Below are 18,235 nucleotides of genomic sequence, written 5' to 3' on the forward strand. Positions count from 1 at the left end.
AAAACTCGCCCAGACGCATTCCTGTGCAACCTGCTCTGGGTGACCCTGCTCTGGGGGGGGGTTGGACCAGATGATCTCCAGAGGTCCCTTCCAACCCCCCTCATTCTGTGATTCGGTGAAAAGCAAACATCCCAGGCAATGAAATGGTGTCCTCTGCTCCGATTTGGAGATGGAACTAGCCACTAACACACCCTCCAGTTTGGCAAATCCTGTCAAGCATCTTACTAAAATAGAAAGGTTTGTCACTTGACAGGAGGGTTTGGAGACCGTCTTACGTATTGCAGTGACACCGCGGAATATGTTAATACTGATTCAAGGTGTGATTGAATGGATTCCCAGGGTGGTCATCACATTGCAGAGTTATATCCTTTTTGGAAACAAACCTGCAGTTGTTAAAATTAAGTTTGACTTTATACGGATTCTAATAGGATACCCTAATGGGATATCTTCTTCTCCCTGGAGGAGAACATAAAATTCCTCAGGGCTTACCATTTTAGGCTGATAGGAAACATTTTTTACAGTAAAATGCCCAGTTGAAATGTTATTGGTGATCCTGATTGTTAACTGACATACAAGATTGGGGCTCTACCCAGAGTGTGCACCAGAAACGTAGTTCTAGAAGGGAGCTCATTTGACCATGAATGCTTAAGCTGTGATTGATTGGAGACACAATATGAAAAATTATCTGGTCTACTTAGTTTTTACATCTGCTATTCCGCGTATGCAAGAACTTTTGGATTTAGAAATTGCTTTTGCATTTGAATGGTAAGCATTGCTTGATAGAGATATATTTGTCATGGGCACAAGTACAGAAGGAAGACGATAAAGAGATGTAGACAAGAACTATGATTTAATTGTGCGACTTCAGAAAACACATTTCTAATTTTTGGGGATTGAGGGCATTTGTAGGTGGCTGAGGAGGCAGAAATGGCCACTTCAGTCTTGTCCGTGACAATTTCTATCTGGAAATTCGGTGGTTGCAAGTCAGTCCTTTGGCTGCCTTAAGCTGTTGGAGAAGTTGTTATGCTGCATCAGTGTGCAAAGGGAATAGTCCTACAGCGGGGTTAATGCATGTTCTTTGTTCATGCTACAGCAAACAGCAGGTGACAGAACAGATGCATCGTACTTAATCAGGAGATTTAATCCTGGTGTGAGTTGTCTTGTCGATTTGTGATACTGCGATGCTGAGCAAGGTCTTGGTTTTTGCTGCAAGTTGCTCAGACAGCAATCACAGGTGGAAGAAGTTCTCCTGACTTAGCGATGATGCTTTCCACCACTCCGCACTTCCCAGAGACCTGCTTAGACTAGTCCAAAGCTCCTTTGGTTAGTGGTGCAGTTAGGGAGGACCACGAAGTGGGTGTTGCACTTGTGCTGTGAGCCAGCACGTTATACTTACAGGATGCTTATATAGGCACATAGCTCTTAAGGGACTTGGAGTTAACAGCGGAGTCATGTCTGCAGGAGTTGGGTGAGTTGATGGGAGCAAGGAGAGTGATTCATCTGCACGGACCGAGGAAGCTGATAGAGGACGTGGGGAAACAGCAAAACGCTGTAATAGAGATGATATCTACCTTTTCCAGTTGATCCTGTGTACGTTGTCTTTGTCTGATGCTATGCTTGGACCAACAGCGTATTTATTAATGCTTTTTAAAAAGAGAATAAGTCTTTTCAAAGTGTAGTTTGCAATCTGTTTCTGTTGTGTCAAAATGAGACTATTCTGGCACGCTTCAGGTCCGACAGACAGTGTTTTAATATATTGGGAAGTGAGATAACGGTGCAGCTGCCTGTCCTTTGAGGAGTACTAGACATATAATGCTTAGTTTATTTTTGGATACTTTGTAAAAAAAATGGTTTAGACTTGTATATCTTTTTCTTCCTGTGGTGATATAAATGGCCTGCCTGCTTGAGATCACTTCTCTGCCTCTGCAAGGTTTTCTTTGCTGCTCAAGTCTGATTATCAGGAATCACTGCTTTGCCACCGTTAGGGTTTTCTTCCTCCTTCTGGGGAGAACGTGGAGGGGATTTGACTTTTGGGAAAGGTTACCATGCATAAAAATGAGGTCTTATCTAGAATAGCAGCATTTTGATTTGGTCATTGTAGGAGAAGGTTGATTGTGCTTATAACTAAGAAAGTTGAAAGTTCTGATTAGTTAATTGCGCAGACCTCAAATTTTTCCTTCTCTTCTGTAGTTAGAGATGTTTCAGGTTTGAAATGGGATTGCGAAACCAGAAACCTTTGTTCTTACGTCAGTGATTGTAAGACTGAAAGGAAAGCTATTCAAGAGACGGAGAGGAGGACTGAATGTAATTAATTTCTTTCTCATTTGAAGCAGTACAGATGGCTGAATTGAAAATAGATTCTTTCAACTATGGCCCTGAAGGCCACAAAACTTCTGCCTTAATGAGAGAGAACAGAAACGAGCAACTGACCACTGAAGAGACATTTGAAGAAACAGTCGTTCTGTAAAGTTCAGAATAAATGATGCTGCTTTAACACTCTCTGCATAGTTATTCAAAGTTTCTAATCCTTGAGCACTTAAAAAACAACGCACAGACAATATGGATCCGAAGCCAACATTTTTCTTTGTGAATTCGCCGTGTTGGATCGTGCTGGTGCACAAGGATGAAGAAGATGAGAGCTGCAGTCCCTCGTGGCAGTGTGTTGCCTTTCGCCGCTCTTATACCTGAAGAGACGGAGGAGCAGAGAGTCGGGGCGGTTGGTTTCCATTTCCTTCTCATCACCTGTACTCATGGAATGGGATCCATGCCCAGCATCCATTCCCCTTTCCACTGCAACTTGGGTGCAATTCGGTGTAGTTCCTCAGCTCTTCCCACCATTCTACAGCTGTTGGCTTAAAAAAGCCTATTATTTTTCTATTCTATTTCTATCTAGCTTAGATGTTTGAATCAACTGGTGACGTGGATTGTTTTTTTCTTTTCTTTTTTGATCGCTGTTGTGATCAAAATATTTTGTCTTTTAAATCTGCAAAAGGTTGGAAGATACTGTTGGATAGGGACTCTCTAAGGGTACCACAGTGCACGTGAAATTCTGTGCAAGCATCTTGCAATTTAAATAGTTGTTATTTGCGTGCTAACATTAAGAGGGATAGAAGAGCGGGCTGAGCTGCCAAGTCTTCTTTGAAGTTTAATTATCTGTTTGGTAACGGAACACATAGTCTTCCGTTCCAAATCTTATTTTAGATGGTAATTGGCTCATTTGCTCTCTGGTTATCAATTTAACTTCTCCACCACAAACATCTGTACTTGCATTGTGTCAATCTGTGCGAATGCTAAACATTGACATAGTTAAACTAGAAATGTGTGTTTTAAAAGCATTTTTTAATTCATTAACTGGAAAGTAAATGATAATAAAGTGAGCACTTCTCATATTATTATCCCTTTGTAAGCAGCTTGGCATTCACCCCATGAGCCAGAAAAGCAAAATCACTTTGAAAAAATAATGTGTTTCAGATTCTTAATCTCCTAAATCAAAAATATTTGAGAGCAATGTGGATTGCATCTCAATATTGTGGATGGTGCCCCAAGTTAAAGCGATATCAGTTGCTAAAGATATTTGAGTACTTTCCAAATACCTTCACTACAAGTTAAACTTTAGTGGAGAAAACAGAAATAATCCCAGAACTTCACTATGCGCTAATTTTGTTTCGGATGTGATGGTCCATCAGTTCCTTTATGGTGCTCCTCCCTCCTCCTCACCCTCCACTCATCTCTCAGCCTTTCAGATTAGCGATGGCCGTTCCCAAACTACTGCTGTTCATTCTTCCGTGGTTCAACTTTTGTTTTGCTTTTAAAAAGCTACCTATTTTCTGCTAGGTATCATGGAAGTCTCTTACCCAGTAGGTGGATGTTGAGGGAAGTCTGAACTGCTGGCAACATACTCAAAGGGGAAACAGGCGGAATACCGCTAGAGACGTCTGTCTCCAAGACTTTGTGATAGGGTCCTGCCGTCATACAGTCTGTGCTGGGCAGATGACGTGTGTGCGCTGAGGAGTAGGGACTTGCCCTTTCTGATGCTTCTCTTACTCAGGGAAGGTCTGACGTGTCTCCTCTGGGATGTTGATGCTCATCGTTTCCGAAATAAAAGGGTATCTAAATACGCTTTTGAAAGAGGTAACCCTTGAACACATAGAAGTAGAAGGAAAACTGGATAAAAATGTGGTTTAATTAAAGGTAAATTGTATCGTAATACTTCCTTTGATAAAGTAGCCAACTTCAGTAAAGGCAGTCTTGAACCCAGAGCAGCTGGTTTTTGTGTTAAAAGCCACTCGTGATTTTATTGAACTTCTCTTATATATCCCTTTTCTCATCCTTGAGTTTTACGGTGTAGCTACTCAGTATAGCAATTTGTATGTATTCTGAGGTCATCAGATTAATTTTTTTACACAAGTTTTGTGCTTTTGACAGTGAATGTTATTGACTTGTGTTTATTAGGATTCCTGTAATAAGTTTAATATGTGGCTAAGGAATTAAATGTTAGCCTGTAATGAGCATTATGAAAATAGGGTGCATTTTATATACATGTATATTGTACATTCATGGAAAACCTAACTTTTCATGTTTCCAATTTTTATGTCCCCTTTTTTCAACTATATAACCACTTCAAGAATTGATGTGTGTGTGTGTCTGTATACACAGGGAGAAAGAGATGGAAAGGAAATGAGAACATAAAGTATTGATCAAGCAGACTGGAACAAAATTACTCATTAGTTAAAAATGGCTAACGATGAGAGAGCAATGATCTATCACAGGCTGACAGCAGTACGATGCGTCTAGGAAAGGGCAAATACAGTAGTCGAATGAATTGGGCAAGATATTTGCTGCAGTGATAACACCGTATTTATGCCATTTTTCAAGTCACTGGTGGGACACATCTGAAATTGCATGCAAATAATTGCAACTCTGCAGGCTACGAAGATTAATTCAAACTAGAACAACTACAGAGGTGCTGTGAGGAGCGTGCGGGTGACTTGTCATACCAGAACTAAGCGAACGTGGCTTGTTGAGCCTGCCAAAATAAAGGCTGGGATGTGGGAAGGGTGTGGAGAAAAAGTGCAGCTCACAGTAAATAAAAATGCCAAGGATTAAATGCCAGGAAGAAATAAAAATCTAGAATAAAAGGTGCTGTTTTCAGAAAGAATAAGTAATCGCAATTTGGCCACCAATAAATTCAGAAGACGGTTTTCAAATGTCAGAGTTATATATGGTTATGACAGCCATCTGATACAGCTAGTAAGTACAAAAATATCTACATCATTTTAAGGTGGAGTTTGTGGTGGCTTTGGTAAATTTGTGGCAATGATTATATGAAATGCACGTCTGAAGTCATCGGCAACTGAACTCAGCCCCAACCAGTTTTTTGCTCCTACATGAGAGATTTTGAGCAGCAAACATGTATGCGCATCTTTATGTAGTTTCTGGTATAGGTTTATATGCTTATCTAAGAGTTAAGCCATCTTCTCACTCGATAAACAAATACTTCCGTATGTTAATGTTCTCTTATTTAATTCATAATCCAAAACTTGAGGGTTTTTTTGAGAACTGCTTGTCTCCAGCTATCAGTTTTTAAAAATATTAAATCCACCTATAAACCTTTTCAATGATTTCATAGGAAGAAGTAAAACATGATCTAGTATTCCTTTATTCCCTAGCACGACATTAGTCCCATTGATAGGTGAAGCGTGCGAAATGTTTGCCTAAACTCTGCGGCCCTTCCATATTGACTTTCTTTGATAAATATTAAAAGACAAAAGGCCGCTTTTGACTTTCCTGGAACCTGAACAATCAGACCCGCCAATGTAAGCCAGCAAATTGCCCCCATGCCGGTGAGTGTAGTAAAAACTAATAAATAGGTGAATGTTCTACATAATAGATGATGTTCAGATTGTACGTGCCTGCAAACAGCTCTTCTTTCTGCCCCTAAGCTAAAGAAGCTGAGAGTCCTCGTACGCAGCTGGATGCTTCTTAGTGGCACATTCAGTCACAGAAGTTCTTTAACATGTCTGCGCATTGGACGCTTTGGGGCTTGTATCACCAAAAAATTCCATATCTCTGAGGTTTTATGGATTTTAAATATCTCTAACGTAATTCGTCTTACTCTGAGTACATAAGGACATATGAAAAGGCAGCCAAGACCCAGAGATGTAACAACTTGGGTACATGTCTTAAATGAAGAACCTTTCTGTTGTACTGCGTTACGCAATACACGTCTTTGGTCATACATATCAGTAGCACGTTATTATTATGATACAAAGGTACGTGTGTAGTCCTGTTTCTTGGGCTTACACAAACCAGAGGAGAAAATCTTTGGCTAAATACAGCACCACGTATTTGATAAGCTGAGTTTCTTCACAGAAGGACAAGGCAATGGTACCCTAGGAAAGTTTCATCTTAGTTTTGTGTCCGTTCATTTTAAAAAGTCTTTTTTCTATAATTTTACCTTTTGGTTACCTACTGACTCCAAGTACTGAGTACAAAGAACTCTCTGAAAAATTTCTGTTGTATCAACTGCGCAGTTTTGTCTGAATAAAGAAATTGTTCCTAGTCATGATATCCTCTTGTGTAACGTAGCTTGAGTGCACGACCGCTGTTCTGTGTTTTATGGAGCTCTGGATGGACTTACTGGGCATCAAAGTCTACGTTCCTGAAAATGTTCTAGGCAGCTGTTTTCATCATAGCCTGATCTTTTAAATTTCAAATCTAGCTTACTATATCTTTCTGTTCTATAAATTAATAAACTTTGCTGCCGGATGGGGTGAAGGCTTTTGTATAACCTTTCACTGTCTTGCCGGGGAGCTTATCCCACCAGAGTCTTTATTTGTGAAAGGGGCGTGAAACTGTTGCGCAATTAAGCACTAAATGGTTTGCTCAGGCGAACTCTGAGTTGGTGAGGGAAGTGTGAACGCTGTCTGAAATCCGCTGCCTGCTGTGGTCTCTTCAGCATGCAGCAATATGCCTACGGGAGAGAAGAGACTGCAACGTGTTCTTCAACCATGGAAATATTATTTTCCAAATGGCATCTATGGCTCAGTTTTAAAATACTCTTTAACTTTACGCTTTAGACATCTTGGTTCGTTTTCTTCTTTCATGTGTTCTCAAGGGGTCGTTTCAGATTAAAATGGCTGGCCGTTTAACTGGCCCAATTTTGAGATAACGCAGAGCTTGTACCAGCTTCTAACAAACCCTGATCTGAAGATTTCTGCCCACATTGCTACTGTTCACGCTAGAGTCCCTGCAGCCGTCTTTTTGTGTGTTCAGTCTTACTGTATGTTTGCGTAGGAGCTCAACTGATGTGTTTTTGTGGATGCTAACACCATTTTTTGTCTTTCTTCCATTTTATTTGAAGTTCCTCCTGAATTTCTGAAGCGGCCTGCAAATATTTATGCTCATGAATCTATGGACATCGTGTTTGAGTGTGAGGTGACTGGAAAACCTACTCCAACTGTGAAATGGGTCAAGAACGGAGACATGGTCATCCCGAGTGACTATTTCAAAATAGTTGTAAGTATATTGTCCGTTTTGCAGATTTTTAAGCTGTTGACCTGTCTGTTAGTCCTCTAACGCATACGCATGAAAGCTAGGTTCTTTTATAGGACCAGCTTCCTATCTTTGTACTACTGATGTTTGGGGCCTGGAAGAGAAATAGTTTCTCGAAACCTTTAATGCTCCGTAATTCAGTCGTTTTACTGCAACGCTAAGGCACGCTGCTTATATTGTATGAGTTGATGTCTTTATAGCTTAGATTTTCCGTGAGAGACAGACACACGCGCGATGACGAAACGGTGTTTGTTGGTTGAACCTGGCAAAGTGCAAGCTCGCCGTGAACGCTGACTGATGGTGGTTTCTGCTGTCGTCTGTGATCGATGAAAATCACAATTTCAAACAGGAGTTTAAATATAAATATAACTGAGTAGTGGATGATGAGTTTTGGCACACCGGTACTTCTAGAGGGAAATTTTAGATGTAGTGAAAGTCATTACCGAGACATGGTTGAGAACTTAATGGTTGTATAATTGGGTATGCATGAGGTTGTAGGATTGTTACAGTGAGCTATGCGGTTATATTCAGTGCTTAAAATATCGTAAAAATGGCTGCGGAAATGTTACGACTTGCCGGTGATATTTGATGCTAGAAAACGATAGCCATTAGTAAGAGCTTCTGCTGCTTTTCGATACTATATAATTTGAGGATTCAGTGCAAAAGAGATGAAATCTGACGGGAACTCAAATATACTTTTCCATGTTACTGTTCAGAAGTTCCTCCTGTCATAGTAACGTGCCATAATAACACCATTGTTTTTGCGATTGCAGCCCATTTTTAAGTGTTGCGTTTTTCTTTTACTCTTCAGAAAGAACATAATCTGCAAGTTTTGGGTCTGGTGAAATCAGATGAAGGATTCTATCAGTGCATTGCAGAAAATGATGTTGGAAATGCCCAGGCTGGAGCCCAGCTGATAATACTTGACCTTGGTAAGATAAACCGTGACAGTGCAGTGCCAAAAGATGGGGAGGAACAATTTAGAGGGACCTTTTCCATGTGATGTGTTATATCTAGCTCAGCTAGACTAGGATGGGTTTTTTAAATCATAGGAGTGTGGTTCAGTGTTGTCTTCTGTATGCTTAAAGTTACTTAGGAGAAATTAAGAAATTCTACAGGAGTCACCCTGTATTTTGGAAAATATGTCAAAGATATTTAGTGCGATAATAAACCGTAGCCAGAGATCTGAAATATTGTTGCATGCGGAGATTTGAAAAAAATAACAGGATAACTGAAATGAAAACCATCACTGACATTACAAAAGTGAAGAAGCAGTAGTTATGGAGCGCACCGCAAATGAAATCTGTTACGCCAAAGTCAATCCAGTGTCAGAAGGTTTTTTTTTTGCTCTTAGTTTAAAATGGAGTAAGCTTTGTCATTTCTGCAAACTGCAACTGCAAAGTTTTTTCTGCGTTACAGCTGCAGTTTAAGATAAATATTTGTTATTGTGCTCCAGTCAGTGGAATTACTAACGATGCTCACCTGCTTGCCATGTCCTGCATTGCATATTTTGGATGTTAAAAGAGAATAAATAATTGCTGTTACGATTAAAGACCTACTATCTTCCAGAAAAAAAGATAGTACAAATATCGTTGCTAAGGCATCAGCTTGTTTTGCTCTTTCAGGTCGCACAGTTCTTTAAAAATAATTTCTAAGAGCACAAGGAAGAAAACCAATAGTAAGAGGGATGAGGGGAGAGACAAGTCAGACAAGAAAATATTAATTCTCTGCTTTTTGGGGCTTTTGTGTTGCCTGTCTTTTTGGGGGTATTGTTTCAAAATTCTAATTTCTTTTTTATTTGGATGGAAAGGATTTAGGAGAACCAGTCTTACGTATGGTCAGAGGCACGACGTAACTTCACGCTTGCGATTTTAACAGAGGTGAATCTGCTAGACCTGGTTTTGGCGTTCAACGTACAGAGAGTAAACTGTGCCATGACGAGAGAGATTCTCCATCTCTTTTCTGATTGTTTGGTAGAGTAGTTGTGCATTTACAACTTCTTCCAAATTCTCGTTTGGGTATGGGTGTGTTTCATTGCTGGCTGAAGAGATGCGTGTACTTTCCCCAATTCTTTGGGGAATGAAAGGTGCCCTCTGCTGCATTCAGTAGCTTTGATACTATGGAGCCGTAGGATTTCAGCCTCTCAAGTAGTGTTAGGCGTCTGGATCCAGCAATGGCCTACTGTCATCAGGTTGCCAGAAAAATTAAAAGTGATTTTATTTCTGCTGTATGCATGAATCACCTGAGTCGTTTCCAAATCTTTCAAGCGGAAGCATTACTGCCTGTTTTCCACGTTTGAAAAATACGGAATAATTGATGTGCTTGGGTTTGGAAGCCTTGCCCAAGTTTCTACTTTCACCCAGTTCCCAGTAGTGGTTTATAAATTACTATTACTGTTACTATTTTCGTTCCTGTGGTCTCACTCTTCTTCCTTTCCCTCCCCTGTTGTTTGCCCAGTGGTTTCTCCTCCCTGTTCTACTCCGGCAACCTGTCCTGTTTTGCTGAAGGACTTTGCCTTATAATGCTGTCCTTTTTCTTTTGCATGCTGCCAAAGGATTATGGATGCAGTGTTGGCGGAGTCTCATTCGGGTGTAAAGATAACGCCCCCGAAGTCGTATTGTTCTGTTACATGGCCTGCAGTGCTTTTAACAGTGCACTCCCTCTGTAACACTGATGCATATTGTTGTTTCCCAACGGTAGAGATAACCTGATGGTACATCGCTGAAAGCACGTTCTATTTCTTTTGTTGTTGAGTAGTGGCGTAACAAGTAGTGCTACTAGGAATGAATGTGCTGTGTCTTACTCAGTTGTGATAGATGAAAACTGGTATACGCAGTTGAAGAAAATATAGATATTTGGTATTTTAATATCTTCAGACAATATATGAACAGCAAAGGAGGAAACAATATTCAGGGGAAGAGGGTGAAGGTATCATATATAGTTTTTCTTTCATGACGGATATCTTGGTATGAAAATTAAACACACTAATTTGAGCAAAAACTGTTCTGAACACTTCAGTCATTAATACAGAAAGCTTTTTTAAAAAAATTGTACTTGATGATAAGCAATACCTACTTTGCCAATTTGAAAAGTAATTTCAGGACAACATGTTAAGTGTTCGTCCAAGTTCTTCTTCCCAATTAGCAGTATGTCCCTTCCCTTGCTGTTCCGTTTTTTCCTTCCTAAACGGAATTGGTAAACATCTGCCTGTTTACAAACTGTTTCCCATTAGCCCTTTTCCTTACCATAGCAAATTGATCTTGAATAAAATAAATTTATATTAGAAAGCAGAAGCCTTATGGAGTTTCTCAGACAGGCCGCGTGCATTCTTTTTGGGGCAATGTTGAAGAAATGGGCCAAGACTGTTGCGTGGGCATCTGTCAATGGACTGCAGCACCGACTGTGATACGCTTGACCGTGAGGAAGGGGGTAGTTGGCTGCCATCAGAGATGAGTTTGAGTAGTTGGAAAAGGTAGAGTTACTCAGACTTTGAGGGAGGTATGCTGTGAAAGGTTAAACAGAAATAAACCAATAGAACTGTTTGCACTTTACCTATCAGAGCAGAACTTAGCTGTCTCTTCTGTACATTAACTTGTTTCAATCTAAACCCTTCACGTGGAAATGTTCCGACGTGTTGGTTTTTGCTGCGTAGAACGATACTGTTTCACCCGTAGCTTTATTGAGCTGTACTGTAAGGGTTTCAGAGTGGTCTGAAATAATAATAAATACCGCATCCGTATTTTCTTCAGTCTCAGTTGGTAGCGCAATTTTTAGATGCGATAGGCATAAAGTATACGATGTGGTTATCTGCTAACAACAACAGGGTTTCTGGATTTGGACGCGGATTTCTGATGGCACAGGAGGCAGTAGTTTGGTGATTTGCCTTGTCACCTTGTCTGCTGCACAGTGACAGTTTTGGTGCGTGGATGTGTGTGAGTGTCTGTTGGGTATAGCCACACCGACCAGTATGCATGCAGACTCTCAGCTGCTAGGATGAGCTTAATATTACTGTTGATCAGACACAAGTTTCTTTTGGGTGGGTCTTTTTTTTAATGTGAGGTTAATTCTGAAAAGCTCGCAATATATGCAGAAGTTATTTGTGGAAAATATTAGAACAAAGAATTGACTGGCTAAAAAGGTTAAGGTAATTTGATGGCTTGTTGGAGTGGCTTTTTTATTTTCAGATTCTGTAATTCTCCATTAATAAGTTTAGGAAAGACGACTGTGCTCTAAAATTAATTGGCTGTAGGGAATCCATAACTTTGGCATTTTCTGCAATATGTAGAAGAGAATTGTGGCATTGAGAGAAGAGATTTTAGGACAACTGTTTGTGATTGAGAAGGTTGAAAGAGGGAGGAGAGGGAGTAGGATTCAGGTAACGGGTCTGAGTTAAATACTCTTCTCCTACCGATATCCTCTGTACTTAGCTTCAGGTGCAGAATTCTGCACGAGAGTTGAAAAGCATCCCATCTGCTTTCAGAATACTTTGAGGTTTGAAATTTTGTCCCCGTTTCTCAGACACTGGCCCTCCCCTGGACGCTAAGTACCTCGGGGGAGTCGTGGCTCCGCTGCCTGCTCGGGAGAATTTAAGAACTACGTAAAGGAAGGGAAGAACCTCAATTACGCCGTTCCTCTGCACTTGCCCTCTGCCAGCGTTTGGCAGTATTGATGCGCCTCTCTCTGTCTTATTGATTAAGAGAGAGATGGTCCATTCTTATTTCCTGCAAACACCACCATGGAGGACTCCTGGACGTCCCAGTGAGAACGTCCTTAGTCGTGCCTTGGGAATGACTTGCTCAAACAACCTCAAAAATCTCTCCCCCCTCCTTTTTTAAACAAAACCAGTCTTTTTTACTTACAATTAGAACCTGAGGGGTCAGCCTCTGGCTGTCGCAGATACGGATCAGGTACGCTGATACGCTCAATTACAACAAAGCCGTTTCATGTCATCGTTTTTCCAGCGTTATTTTGCGTGGTCTGTGAAAACCTCGGTAATGAATACAGCTGGGTTTTCTTCGTGGAGGTTAAACGCTAGTGACAAGACTGAAAAATTGAGCCAGGACCTGTAACCTGGCCTTTTCCAATGTATCTGCCGTCGCTCAGGATTGCCATTTGGGGACTGAAAAAAGAACAGGTGGTAACGAGTAAAAGGAGGCGCCTTTGGGGGAGGAAGGCAGATGGTTCCCCATCACCCCTGCGTGACAGGCGTTTGACAAGTACGCAGGCATCAAAAAAAGGAGTGACTCTTGAATGCTGGATAAAGAAAAATCGTAGACTGTAAACAAATATGCCACGTTATTTAGAGAACAATTTCAAAACATTATTTGAGATGCACTCTATCACCTTCAAAATCGCAAAGTACGTGTAGTATACCACGTGGTATTTGTACTTTTGTACTGCAGAAGTTAGTGTTTGCCATTCTGTGCCGTATTTCTGAGTTGTATAGGAGTGAGATCTTCAAGTGAATGAATTGAATACGCCGCTGGTATCCTGTGTAGTACGTAGTGCTACGCTGTGTAGTAGTACACATGTCAAGATTTTTTGTAGTGGAACTATCCATTTATTTAAACTTAAATTTTTAATGAAAAATAGTTTATATCCAACAAGGATATTCTGCATGTGAATTAATATTACCAGCATGGGAAACAAGGATGAGGAGTTAGAAGTCTGCATGTAGTTGCAGAGCTGTGAGGCGTTTGGGATTGCAGAGATCCCTTAGGATAGCTGCAAGGGATGGATACAGGCTCTTTCGGAAGGACGGGGTGAGGAGGGAAACAAGGAAGAGGGTCATGCTGTATGCAGAGGGCTGACTCGAATGCACATAGCTTTGCCTCGGAGGGGGTGATGAGCGTATGCATATGATGAGCGCACGCCAAGAGCGTATGCATAGGGATCAGAGGATGGAAGGACAGCATTGTCATGCGTGTCTGCTAGAGACCAGCTAATCAAGGCGAAGAAGTAGATGAAGCCTTCTTTACATAACTGGAGGTTGCGGGCCCTGGTTATTTATGGGGGTGTTTTAACGATCCGGTGTGTGCTGGAATGGCAACTTGATGGCGTGGCAGGTAATCTAGGGGGTTTCTGATGGAGGCTAAAGAGATTTTCTTGGCACAGGTTATCTGTGTCTGACTGGATGACTGGTGGAGGTGGTGTGTTGGACCTGCTATTCAGAAAGAAAAAAGAACTGGTCAGAGATACAAAGGTCGTGGCAGTTTTGGCAGCAGCTATCATGAGATGCTTTAATTTAGGCTTCTAAGAGAACTGATCAAAGCAAATAGCAGAATTACAGCCTTGGAATTTTTGACTTGTTCAGGGACCTTTTTGGCAGGTTCCCGTGGGAGATTGTGCCGATGGGCAAGAGGTGACCCATTTGATCTTGAAGGACAGTCTTCTCAAAGCATAAGACTGGTCTATTCCAAAGTGCAGGAGTTTGAGCGTTGGTGGCCAGGAGACCAGCAGGGATAAAGAAGGAGCTCCTGACTGAGCTCAAACACAAAAAGGAAGTATGTAGAAGTTGGAAGCGAAGGCAGAAAAGTGAGGGATATTCCCTGGATGTGCAGGGATAGAACTAGGAATGACAAAGCTTGTGTGGAGCTAGAACCATTTCAGGGAAGGTTATGGAGCAAATCCCCCTGGAAGCCATGTCAGGGTACATAAAGGACATGATGATGTTGGTGATGATGACTGGGAAAATCCAGCGTGGATTTATCAAGGAAAAATCGTGCCCGACTATCCCAGTAGCCTTCTAAGGTTAAATGGTTGGCCCTGCGGTCGAGAGAAAAGGAGTGGATGTCCTTCACTTTACCTTTGGCAAGGCCTTTGACGCCGTCTCCAGTTGTATCCCTGCGGCTTAACTGGGGAAATAGAGACTGGACGGGTGGGTGGTGGGGCGTGCGGAGAGCTGGCTGGCCCAGCGGGCTCCCAGCGTCGTGGTGAATGGGGTGAAGACAAACCGGCAGCCCAGGTAATGAGGGGCTTTACCCAGGGCGTGCGTCTGGGCCAGAGAGGGCTTCGTACCTTCATCAGCGACCTGCACGGTGGGACAGAGAACATCTCTAGCAGGCTTACAGGTTATACCAGACGGGGAGGAGCAGCAGATAGACTGGCAGGGAGAGGGACCCGCCAGGCCGGAGACGTGGGCTGGTGGGAACCTCAGCGTTCAACGCTGACAAATGCGGAGCCCTGCATCGGAGCCAGCGTGACTCCATGCAGTGGTAGAGGCTGGCTGCCAACTAAGCAAGCAGCTTTGTAGAAAAGGACTTGGTGGGATAGGCAGGAGATCAAGGGATGTGATTGTTTCCCCCTCCTTAGCACTGGTGAGACCACATCAGGACTATTTTAAGCTTCCCAACACAAGAAGGACATCGGCATAGTGGAGCCCCGGCGGGGACCTACCAAGATAATTAGGGAGCTGGAGCACGTGACATACTGAGATGTACTCTGACTCTGAGAGAAAGGAGTTTGATTATTCCTGAAGCATGGAAGCCTAACAACAGCTTACTGCTCAAGCAGCGGGTGGAGGTAACAGGAGAAGCCTGCAAAAAGGGAATTTCCAATCAGATAAGCGAAAGCAGTTTCACAGTGAGGGTAGTCTCGGTCGGAACAGGTTGCCCAGGGAGGTTGTGAAACCTCTGTTCTTGGAGATAGTCAAGACACACCTAGACAAGGCCCTGAGCAACCTGGTCAAAGGTGGCTCTGCTCGAGCGAGGGGTGGCACAGATGAACTCCTGAGATCCCTCCTAACTAGTAGTATTCTATGATGCAGAAAAACTGTCGGTGTGAGAGGCGTGAATGGACCCTGTCTATCTCTTTGTGTATAGTCTTAACGTAATAGTCAAGTTATGGCAATTTTGTGGTATATATTTCCCTGCTGATCTCCTTATGAGAAACACGAACGTCTGGTATTGGTGGCGCAGTTTGACATTACGAACCAAATTTGATTAAAGTATAACACCACTTCAGTTGCACTGTATGATATTAATTCCTCTCCTGAATTGCCTTATGTGAATCCTAATTCTGAGAGAGTTTTAAAGACGTCATTTATTGACCTAAATTCATGCTCTTTTTGTGTAATTGAATTCTGTCCAGTACCATTGCTGCATGAATAATTTCATTTTATGTTGATACTTCTCTGCCAGAGTTTGGCCATGAGCTATCTCAAGTCTGATAGCAGGGAAATGAGGTGGACAGGACTGCTGGTAGGACAGGCTGGGGGCTTCCCTGCCCCGCAGATCAGAAGTCTGATCAAAGTTTTTCCGGAGTCAGCACATTTCGGGTAAGATTGTGCCGAAAATCTGGCATTTCTATACCGCAAGTGGTATTCGATTGTTTGAGGTTACTTCAGGCTGACACAGGCTCGGAGATTTTGGTGGATCAGATTCCACTCTTACAGGCTATTTCAGCTCCCCTAGACTGACGCCAATCAAAAGAATTCCCAACTATAGTTGGATTTCCAACTTCTTGTTAGTCAAACCCTGGCCCCTTTTTGCTTAACTTGTAGAGTGTCAAACCTTGGCTTGTTTCAGGCTGTTTCTCCATTTTGACAACAGGTTCTGAAATTCTGAATGCTCCCTTTGGTGCGCTTGCAGCCCTCCTGACTTTGCATTCGTTTAAACCTTAGGAGCATTTTCTCTGCTCCGTCATCGGGGTTGTTAAAAAAATATATTGAATCGTATGGAACTCGGCCTCCCCTCCTTTACGCCCCAGTTCAATATCACCTTTCCTTCTGACACCGAAGCACTGAGAACTATTCTGCTCGTGATTTTTCCAGCCAGTTATGAATCCGCTTTTGTAGTAGCCTCATCTGGAACATATTTGCCTGCTTTTGAAAATGTCATGAGAGGCAATGTCAAAAAGCTTATTTAAATCAAGATACATGAAATATTCTGTGTTTTCCGTATCTGTAAGTCCCATTATTCTGTTGAAGGAGGCAAATATAATTTCTTTTTGACAAATTTTTGGCTTCTGCTGAAAGAAATCCAAAAGTTGGCACTAAGAGGCTTGTACTCTGATTTGAAAAACTCGGTTGCACTTTTGGGTATTTTCCATATGTAAAAATGTACATAAATTTAACTTCTACCCTTGTCTGGTTCGAGCCCAGAGGCAGACAACTCAACTCGCATGTTACTTCAGGACCTGTTTTGGATGATTTCACAGATACCAAATGTAATTTCTCAGGCTCTCTCACATCTTATAGAGGTAATTTTTTAAAGTATTTTGTATGCGGTCACGTACTGTGAATCAAGAACGTTTAGTATTGTTCTCAAGGTTATACGGTAAATATTTTCTCAGTCCATGGAATTCTGTGGAGTTCTTGGAGACCACAGAAGTACTTGAAAAATATGCCGGGTATTGTGGATGAAATGTCAGAGCAAGATGAAAGAAAGTCCATTGAATAAAAGAGAATGACTCTGTTGGGTATTCTTCCTGAAGTCTGTTCTGTTCCTTCACTCAAACAGAAGTGTCTTCATGTTCTTTCTCTCTTGTACAATTTTACGTGTTCTAACGCAAGGAGAATCGGCGGAGGTCCCTGCGGTTTACATGGGCGGCTTTCAGAAAGCTTAGTGTCCGCCAGAGAAGAAATGATTTGTAGATTAAAACTGAATAGTAAGGCTGCAAACCCTTGCAGCCAAGAATTCAGAGTTTCTGTAAAGAGGAAAAAGTACTCGAAAGAAACCAATCGTGGATCTCGGGGGAGCCAGAAATAGTAACGAACCTGGCAGCAGGTCTGTGCAAAGAGCACCCGACTCTGCTAGGATTGAAAACCTGGTGAGATTTGAGGGATCCCATCCGGTCTCATACGGGGAGAAGATCCAAAAGTAGGAGGATGGAAGACCCACTGCGATGAGTCTCTTTAGAGACGAGACTAGCAGGGGCGTTTCCTCTCTCCTCGAGAAATCTCCCCGCTTTTTTCTATCGTATAGCAACATACATCCCTGTGGGTTTTTTACTCGGCAGGCTTAAGGCTCTTTTTTAATGTAAGCAACCAGTTGCCGTATCAAAACATGATATTCATACAGTGTTTATCACAGTTTATGTCAAAAATTGTCTCTCAAATTTAGAAAACAATACAGAAGCTTATGGGACAGTGATATTTGAGCCTAATAACTTCTATATGATACATGCCATTTAAAATAGTTTGGCTATTCGAGGCAGTTAGTGTATTAGAAAACCCAAGTCGTTTCCTCATTCACCGCTGTGCGTGCACGTAAGCTCTCTGCTCTGCCGTGCGCACACACGGATTGACACGTCTAAAAAGATTTGCGTGCATGAATACCCACCTTTTTAAATGAAGGGCTTCTAGGATGCTGTAGCTACTACAATTCTGGACAAAGCTCTCAAAGCAATGAATGTAACAAATCCGACCTCAATGCTGATCGCACGATGAAGTTTTTAAAAAATAATGGCGATGTTTGTGTTGTAAGTAGGCGAAAGGGTTTCCAAACTTGCTGCCTCGATCGCTGCCTTAGAAAATCGAAACGGCTTCCTGTGAGTGATAGATGAACAGCTTGTAAGTCTCATTTTGAAAGTTGTGTTTTAGGAACATAAACAGCATCTGAAATGGCAAACTGACTTTAAACAGTGTTTTGCAAAACCAAAGCCAAGCTCTATTTTGTTACTGGTTGTGTACACTTCCTTGCTAATTTTCTGTAAACATAACAGTATGTTCTCCTCTTTAATG

At 41.9% G+C, this 18,235-nt stretch overlaps 1 protein-coding gene across 1 annotated transcript in view; it reads left to right on the forward strand.

Moving 5' to 3' along the window:
• The window catches only part of NEO1 (neogenin 1), a 215,823-nt gene that overhangs the window by 129,502 nt on the left and 68,086 nt on the right, over positions 1 to 18,235 (forward strand). Inside the window, exons 6-7 of the mRNA XM_059823584.1 lie at positions 7,364 to 7,518; positions 8,366 to 8,486. Coding sequence (XP_059679567.1) covers positions 7,364 to 7,518; positions 8,366 to 8,486 — 276 coding nt within the window. The remainder of the gene's footprint in view (positions 1 to 7,363; positions 7,519 to 8,365; positions 8,487 to 18,235) is intronic.

Source organism: Gavia stellata, chromosome 13 (genome assembly GCF_030936135.1).
Source record: "Gavia stellata isolate bGavSte3 chromosome 13, bGavSte3.hap2, whole genome shotgun sequence".
Taxonomy (NCBI): Eukaryota; Metazoa; Chordata; class Aves; order Gaviiformes; family Gaviidae; genus Gavia; species Gavia stellata.